We start from the raw sequence: 9,622 nt of genomic DNA, 5'->3' as shown, positions 1-9,622 counted from the left end.
TTAAGTAATATGTCTTAATAGGTACATTGGTAATTATAATAATTCAAGTTGAATTCACTGCATGCTGGTTTTGTCATTCCTTACTCTTGAAGCAGGACCAACAGAATGCCATCAGCAGCCTTCAACAAAAGAAATGTAAGTACAACTTTAAGTAATATGTCTTAATAGGTACATTGGTAATTATAATAATTCAAGTTGAATTCACTGCATGCTGGTTTTGTCATTCCTTCTTTTCCAGAAATCCTTAGACCAGACTCCGATAAAGACATGTCAGAAATCTTCAAGAATAGGTTTCATGAACTTATTTGTAATTTGTTCACCCTTGCTTCACTTATATACATTTAAAGTATTTATAGTACTTTATAAGTAATAAAATATAAAATAAAAATTATAATAAAAAAATAAATGTTTACAAAATGATCTTAGTTTTTAATGGCTAACTTTATTTTATTTTTTTTTTTTTGGTACCATACCAATGCAGAATATGTGTAGATTTTTTCTTCTTGTGAAATATTCTTATGAAATTATAATATGAATTAGTCATTTCTGTTTATATACATTTTTAGAATTTGAGGTTTTCCTTTTGATCTGATCTGTTTTTACCCTCTGTTTGCAGTCATGGTACCAGTTCCTCAAACACAAATTCAAAGTGGAGCTGCACCTCTGGTTCCCGATGAACAAGGAGAATGATGCTGTCTCAAGAAACTACAGGATCCTGTCCCAGATCTATGTTAGGGGTAAGTGTATTCCTATATATCAGCACAGAGCTTCTCTAACCTGTCCTGAAGCCCCAATCTTTCACTCCAAGAACAATGACAACTGCCAAGTATTTTAGCATCCACGAAAAGGAGTGATAACATTCTGTTTCTTCTAAGTGGTTGCTGCAGTGAAATAATATGCTTCTTTAAATGCTTGACCTCTTTATTGTTTTTATTGTTCAGTAATAGAGAAATCATAGTCACCATAGATGTGGCAATTAAAATTTTATGCTTATAGTTATTTTTCCTGGTGTGAATGGGTCTTGACAGAATATCTTTGTGGTATATCAATGTGGTCACCAAAAAAATAAGTTCAAAACAGGAGAATTGTTTGTGCATTTGACTTTGAACTAATTATTAAAATTTTTTGCTTCAATAGGAATTTGTTGCCATTGAAGATACATCCTCATTTGAATACCTTGGATATTCAGTGTAATGTGTACTCAGTGATGTGACCAGATACCTTGATTGTCAAAGCCGTATGATGTCTGTCTGGTGAGCTTTTGAATTTTCCATGCATTCAAGTTGAACCTGAATAGAGTATAATTAAACCAGGACTTGGACTTTCAGGCCCTTGACACATGCTCTGTGATTCTCAAGAATTGCTTGAATTGTACATTTAAAATGAAATGTGCAGTACTAATTGTGGAAAAAGTGAAATTGCCTATTTTATGTGATAAAATGTTAATGGTATGAATGTTACAGTAAAAAAATAATGTGCATACTGTTTTTGGAAATGTGAAATTACTCAATATGCATTTTTTACAGTTTTTTTTTTTTTACAGTGTTGAACTGTAATTCATTCATATTCATATCATCCATAGTATTTTTAACCTCTGATTTACATGTACTGTACTGTAGTCCTTTCAGGGGATACAAAATCCAGTTTAAATTTGTATTTTTGAATTGTTGCTTGATGAATAAAACTTTTCTTATATGTATTACTGTTGTGTCGTTATTTTGGTGGTCTAGAATAGGACATCAATGTGTGGACGTCAAATTGACATCAAGTTTTTGACGTCAATTTGATTTGCGTTTTTGACCTATTTTTGACGTAAATGTTTGATGTCAAATTGACGTCATGTTTTTGACATCAATTTGATTTGCGTTTTTTTGACGTCAATGTTTGATGTCAATTTGACATCTTTTTGACATCAATTGCCCGCTGGGCTAAAAGGGATACAGCTACGGCCGGAATTATTGTTGTACAGTGTGACAAAAATTACACTATATTGATGTGCGCATGGCCAGTAGCCGCAGCTGTATCCCATCTAGCCTTAACCCATTTTCCCTCGGTCATTCTCTGTCCTTAACCCGGAAATCTATCAAACATAACCATATTAAAGGATATCTAAAATTCTGTCAATTTTTTCATATTAATGCGTTTTAAAAAGTATCTGTGTTATTCGTATCTTTATAAAACTTGTTCCTGCAAATGTTGTTGCAAATAAAATATAATTATTAATAAAGGTGCGTTCACGCCATATCGGAATTCCCGTAATTACGTGATTCCAACTTGTAAAAAGCGTTCACGTCCTCATAGAACACCGAGTTGAACCATTTTCTATTAATAAACTATTCAGTGTTGTCATCTCTGAATTACGGTAATTACGACATGGCGTGAATGCAGCATAACTCCACGTCTCTACTTAACCGTTGGTCTCACGCACATCAACCGTGTTTGTAGTTCTTACGTGTTTGTAGTTCTGAACGGAATCCTCTTCCAAAGCGAATGGGTTGTGGGCAATATTTACTTTACTAAATTTACTTTACTTTCAAATTTAAAATACATAGCCTATTCAAAACCCACATTATGTATCTAATAAATATAATCAAAACATATAAGTTTATTGTATACTTGTATGACTGTTGCAGCTATTAATTAACAGATTTGCAGGTGTACTGTAACTGTCATACAATATGAAAATAAATTTTGATTTAGTTAACTGACTTAATAATTAAATTGTAGTGGTCTCTCATCTCATGCGCTTTCCCACACGTGCAGCCGCAAACACTCATTGACATGAGATTACATATGACCACGATATGAGAAATTTTATTTCATGATATCTAAATTATCTAAATTACATATTCTTTGTGTTTATTTCCTTGCTACTGTCTCTTTAAGAGAACATTCTCGGTTTTTTGTTGGAAAGAGAAGACCTTCATTTAGCCAATGATGTGCTTTGGTTAAGTCACATGACATGCAGTTTTTTTCTGTGAGGAGATTTCTGACAGACTGCTGTCTCTTTTTGCTGAAAGCAAACTAAAACGTCAGAAACAAACAAGGACCTTGTCACTTCCACAAAAAAAATCGGAAACATCACTGTTATGATGTTATGATGACATATTCACCTCTCAAAAAAGTTTTTATGAAATTAGTTTTTGGTAAATCGTTCAGATGTATGTGTTGTCAAGCGGCAACACTGTGCAATAGTGGAATGACATTATTACAATAGTTTAGCTAGCTAGCAAGGTCAGCTGCAATTTGTTAAGCTGTAACAATAACAACATTAATACTAGTGATATAATGTTGATTAGTCATATGTTAATGGCATTTGTATTATGGATATAATCAAATTGAAATGGCAATTTTACTTTTGATTAAATATGAATACAGGTAACATTACATCAGTGAGCACGGCCATATTCTATGGCAAGGTAAAGAAGAAAAGGGCAGAACTGGTTCTTCCTGCAGATGAAAAAAACAGCTTTTTAAAGTTTCATTCATAAAAAAGGTGATCTTTCAAGGATTAAGGGGGGATGGAGGGATGGGGGGCTCATGTTCATAGTCTTCCTCTCATAAGATTGCGTAATGCTGAATTTTCATGAACTGCAATGTTTTTGGTTTTATGTCAATGTTTTATGATACATGATATACAGTATTTTATTTGTTTTAACTATATAAATTTGCGATTTAAATAATATCCATGAAAAATGTAATGAAATTAAAAAATTATAAATCATTATTCAGCAAAAAATAATGGAATAAATAAAAGCACAAGTTGTTGGAAAGTATGTATAAGGTGTCAATTATAAGTAAGTACTGTGTTAAAGCTTATAATAGCACCAATTGAATCAACACAAACAACATTTCTGAGGAAAAATATGAACTATAAGTAAACTTACACTTATTCTAAGTTAGATTCACTATTGTATGCTGTTGCCGTATGGCAACATATCATAAAGTACCTTAAAATAATATTTTTTCCCCAATTTTTTTTTACAGCACTTCAAGTTAAGCCATTCTTAGAAAAGAAAATTAGTCAAATATATTTTTTTAGGTCTATCATAATGCGTGCGGTAGAGGGTTAAGAAAAATATGTTATGTTTATATATTAAATATATTTATATATAATATAAATTGTGTGAATATAAATATATGCATGTAAATAAATGTCAATATTTTCAAAATTTATACTGTACTGTATGTGTGTGTATTTATATATACATAATAAATATACACAGCACAATATCTATGGTGTGTAACTGTTGATCAATTTGAACATTCCAGTTATTAGCACCAATTGAATCAACACAAACAACATTTCTGAGGAAAAATATTAACTATAAGTAAACTTACACTTATTCTAAGTTAGATCCACTATTGTATGCTGTTACCGTATGGCAACATATCATAAAGTACCTTAAAATAATATTTTTTCCCCAATTTTTTTTTACAGCACTTCAAGTTAAGCCATTCTTAGAAAAGAAAATTAGTCAAATATATTTTTTTAGGTCTATCATAATGCGTGCGGTAGAGGGTTAAGAAAAATATGTTATGTTTATATATTAAATATATTTATATATAATATAAATTGTGTGAATATAAATATATGCATGTAAATAAATGTCAATATTTTCAAAATTTATACTGTACTGTATGTGTGTGTATTTATATATACATAATAAATATACACAGCACAATATCTATGGTGTGTAACTGTTGATCAATTTGAACATTCCAGTTATTATTGCTACTAATAGAGGAGCAATTTTTGTGTAAGAGATTTTTTTATCATTAATATAATCATAGAAGAAAAAAAACAAATTTTACTGGAATGCTGTTAAAATGATTACAGTGACTGTGTATATTTACCTCAAGAGAGTGTATATTGTTATGTCTTCATTTGTACTTACAATAAACTCAGAATGTGCTTCATTCAATCATTTGTCATCTATAGAGTTAAAATATTGCCAAGTTTAATTTCCTTTTGTATGTGTTGTGCATATGTACAAACTAATGCTGTGTTATTTCATTTACAAATCCATTTTTAAAATGTAGCAACATTTTTCCTCTAAAATGCATGTCATCCTGAAATGTCTATATTCATAACTAAAGAAACAAAATCATGTACAATGTAAAACACGTCATGTTTTCGTAATCCTCCATTACTCAACAAGGAAGTTAATCTTGCTCAAAGAAAAAATGAAACTCATTGTCTTTTGTGCTCGTTTGATTATGACTGTTTCTTTGATGTCTAATGTTAAATTCACTGTCATGTACATTGAAGAAATAAGTGCTGTAGGTCAGAAAGATCTGATTGTTCCCATCAAACTGACAAAATGCTCTGAAAATCTGTTCTGCTCTATGACATAGGAGCTTTAAAGGTTTTGAACATTCTGAGCATGACTGCCCAGTAGCATGTTTAATTGTTAATTTCATTTCATCAAACTTTGACAGATAAAATATGAAGTTCTTCCATGCTTGGTTACTGTAGGTTAGACACGTATACAATAAGTGTGTGTAACTACTGATGCATATGGACAGTGCTACTTAAAAGACTTAGGTTGAAAATGCTACTGAGCCATTTGTTTTGAACCAGTGATTCGGGGTGCATATCAAACTAGTTAATAGTCTTTTATCAGAGGTGTAAATTATTGGAGTAAATGTAATTAGTTACTGTATTTGAGTATCTTTTTGGGTACTTTGTAGTTGTACTGAGTATCAAAGATATTAGCAACTTTTACTCTTTACTTCATTACATTTTTGAATGAGTATCTGTACTCTTTACTCCACTACATTTGAAATGAGTGTTGCAGTTACACATTACATTTTGCATGGACCTAGTTGAGCTTTATTTTGGTTTTAGAAAATAAACGTGATTGCTCTCCTCACAAATCAATTCTTTCTTGTTTTGTTTCATACTCTCTGTGCCTTGCCCTGGATTTTTATGTCACTTTCTGTCTTCCTCTGCCTGTTTTCCGCAGCTTCTCCACAACATTACAGTTTTTCATTGGCATGTCTCTTTGACTAGTGCATCTTTGAGTCTATATTTAGTATAAGTAAAATACTTAAGTACTGTTAAAATCAGATACTCTAAGACTTTTACTCAAGTTGTTTTGGAATTGGTGACTTGTAACGTGTAGTGGAGTAATTTTCATTGTAAGGTATCTGTACTTTTACTCAAGTATGGTTTTTAGGTACTCTTTACACCTCTGTCTTTTATCGGCCTGATTAAATAAGCTCTCCAAGAAACAAACCGAACAAGCCCTACAATTTAATAAAATAGCACGCATTATACAGAAAGTCTTGTGCACTTACTTTCTTTTGCGTGCATGTGCTGTCAAGTGGCCAAGACTGCATGTGTGGGTATTTGGACAGGCCCTATGATTTTGGACACCACTTGCTGTCCCTTCAAATAGTGCCCAATTTAAGGGTATAGGGGGTGATTTTGGATAATGCCCTGGTTTGTTTCCATTATAAACTATCATTTACACCTATGTGTCATTTAGTTCCTTGTTTGGTCTATGTGTATATATACCCCTCTCAATTCTCAGTTGTGTTGTGGGTTTATTTTTATAGTGGTGGTTTTGTGACTGTCTTTGAGATTGTGCTCCTGAATGTTTTGTATATTAAAGCTTTGACTGCTAGAATTTGAATCTCTCCTTCGCCTTCTTGGACCATGTGTGACACTTAAATTCTTATTGCCTTGTAGTTTTAAATTCAAAATTTCCTATCAAACTCTCAAATTTTCACAAACAAGCTATTTCTCCCCCCGCACATGTATTATCTGGAATAATAAAAAAAGCACTATCTGTAACAAAAAAAAAAAAAAAGTTTTTCTTGCAGTGGGTGGCACTTTCAGTAATTGAGTTTAAAAGTAAAAGGTTAAAAGTATTCCATTTATCTTGAAATCAATAATTAGTGCATGTTTAAATTATCACAGTCCTATACCTTTAATTAGTGTTCATATTTCAGACAAGGTTTTTTTTCCATTAGAAATGCTCTTCTTTCAGATAAAAGGAATCGTTCTGTAAAGTATGCTCCAAATGGAGTATTTGTTTAAATTCATAATTTATGGATTTCCCCTTACAAGCTTATTATATCTCAAGTAAAATTAGAGAACTCCATTTTAAAATTATAGATACCCTTGTAAATGTTCTTTGAGAATGTATATCCTTTGTGCTCCTTTTGTAATACTAAAGAAGAATCAATTTCACATTTGTTTTATCATTGTCCTTACTTTAATCTTTTTGGTCAGAAATTAACACATTGCCATTTCTTAGATTTAACATATTGATGCAGATTACAGAAACTATTATTTTTCTTTCAGAGGCGTTCCGAAAGGTGAATCCGTACCAGAGAACAGAAACTACCTCATAACCCAGCCTTAACCCTAACCCTGACAGACCGCTTTGTCGACCAATCATGAACACCTTTCTCCACGCCCCTACCTTTCGGCACGCCCTAATCTTCCAACGCGCTGATTTCTCACGTGACCTCAACTCATTTGACCCATAGACATATCTGACCAACGAGAAAGTTCCTGTTTGCTGTCGTCCCGCCTCCTGTGGTAAACTATTTTTATTAACGTGTCCAATCTAGCGCTTTTATTTTCTTTCATGAATTTACTGTATAATTTGATGAAACGTTGAACAAAGTGAAAAGGAAGTGATGAAACGAAAGGGTTGGGTTTATGACACGCTGGCCACTTCCTACTTTTCTTTTATAGAATTAAGTTGAAAATAAAGTTAACTTATCAGTGTCAGCACGCATTCAAGTGATCATGGGGAAAATTGAGTGGGCGATGTGGGCAAACGAGCAAGCTCTGGCTGCTGGACTCAGTAAGAACACACATACTTTAATTATATCTCGTTTAGTTTTTCAGGCGCTCTAAAACATTTAAACAAGGGCTAGGCTAAAGTATTACTTACATTAATGTTTCTCGAATTGTGCCGTGACTATAGATATGTAAAACTCTAAAGAGAAGACCGCAACTACATACATGGGTTTTAAAGTATAAATCTAGCAGCTGTCATTCATGTCGTCATTCAAGCTGTCATTCGAGTGTTTTTTGTTTTTATTGTTTTGTTTTTATTTTGTTTAGAATGTGTGTTAATCTCTTTTATTATCTTTAAAAGCAAGAAGTTGATTTCCACTCTCTGCGCTAATAAGTTACGTTAAAAATATAAGATAACAATATTTAAAAATTTGTTTTATTTTATTTTTATTTTATTTTTACATTTGAAATATAATATTTAAGTGAATGCAGGCTAGTGTGAATATGAGGAAATGGAAATGAGGAAATTAAATTAACTTTTTTTTTTTTGCCTGTTGCAGTTTATGCGACTGGTGGGATTGTCGGGGTGGCTGGTCAGTTCAGAGGCTGGCAGTTTGCATGTTTCGGCATGTATCCTTACAACCTCTACAGGGCTCTTTCCTATAAATGCGTGAGACTCTGTTTGCCCTTTATTTTCATTGTCATTTCCTCATTTGTTCTTCTAGACTTGTAAAGTACAGTTTTTTTTTTTTTTGTAAAGTACCCATGTGTATTTCTAGTGTACTCATTTATATCCTTGACTGTGAAAAGTGCTGCCGGTGTGTTTGTGTGTTTGCTTGAATATCCACGAAGCAAACGGGGCAAAGGCACCAGCGTTGAGAGAACGTGAGTGTTTTATGAAGTCAATCTGAACTCATTTGAGACTGTAACTAGTTACAGGAAATACAGGCTGGTGATTTCAACATACTATCAATAATTTTCTGCAAAACATTTTATACCGAGTCATTTGTATAATGAAGACTTCCTTTGTGTGCTTTGAATTATAAACTTCTCATGGAAAGCTTTTCTGTTTAATTTCAGTGGTCAGTACTGCTTCACAGTTTGTGTAAAGGCTTTTGGACCCCTGACCAGAAACTATTACGTCAGAGCATTCTTGCACGCTGCGTAAGTCTGTTATATTTCAGTCAGGTGTTGTGATGCATGTCCTCTCTCTTGTTATAGAAGACACCATCTTACTTGTGTTTCAAATCATGCACACATATGTCTGTCTCTGTGTGTTTTACTTTGCAGGCTGTGTGTTCCTGGAGGGTTCATGTTAGCCACAGTTCTGGGATGTGTGTGTCTAGGAATTGGCAGTTTAATCTATCTTTCAGTAAGTAATCCAATTCAGTGCTCTTTCATCTGAACTCCAGATAAACAACATAACCGAATGAATGTGAATACAAATGTAACTAAAATAAGATAGGAAACAAATATATATATATATTTTGTAACGGGGTGAAGAATCACACAACAAGGAAATCTTAATAAATGCCCTGGAGGGTGGATTTATTAATGTGGTGGGTGGTAGGGAGAAGGGTCCAGGTAGGTGCTCCGGTGCCGTGAGTGCTCTCTTCCGTCTTCCCAGTGCAGAGTGTCCGTGCTGTGCTCCTGTGGGGCTGGTCGGTCACACGCTGCTGTCTGTGGGAGAAATGAGAGGGCGAGTTAGTGCTCAGTCTCATGGAGAAGTCTCCCAGATGGCAGGGCTTGCGTGGCTTATGTGGCCGCCGCCTGATGAGCTGCAGCTGTGACCGATCAGCCTGTGATGAGGACGGCCAGGTGTTCCTCGCTTGTTTCCAGGGCGACGCTGATGAAGCTGCG

General features: G+C 33.5%; 1 protein-coding gene across 1 annotated transcript in view; it reads left to right on the top strand.

Annotated features, from left to right (window-relative positions):
- Positions 1-7,564: 7,564 nt before the first annotated feature.
- LOC107715044 (cytochrome b-245 light chain-like) overlaps positions 7,565-9,622 on the top strand; it is a 3,245-nt gene continuing 1,187 nt past the window's right edge. The window contains exons 1-5 of the mRNA XM_016521087.1: positions 7,565-7,826; positions 8,323-8,392; positions 8,573-8,647; positions 8,843-8,926; positions 9,053-9,134. Coding sequence (XP_016376573.1) covers positions 7,769-7,826; positions 8,323-8,392; positions 8,573-8,647; positions 8,843-8,926; positions 9,053-9,134 — 369 coding nt within the window. The 5' untranslated portion in view covers positions 7,565-7,768. The remainder of the gene's footprint in view (positions 7,827-8,322; positions 8,393-8,572; positions 8,648-8,842; positions 8,927-9,052; positions 9,135-9,622) is intronic.

Source organism: Sinocyclocheilus rhinocerous, unplaced genomic scaffold (assembly GCF_001515625.1).
Source record: "Sinocyclocheilus rhinocerous isolate Xijiao unplaced genomic scaffold, SAMN03320098_v1.1 scaffold5408, whole genome shotgun sequence".
Taxonomy (NCBI): domain Eukaryota; kingdom Metazoa; phylum Chordata; class Actinopteri; order Cypriniformes; family Cyprinidae; genus Sinocyclocheilus; species Sinocyclocheilus rhinocerous.
This window is presented reverse-complemented; position numbering and strand designations above follow the sequence as displayed.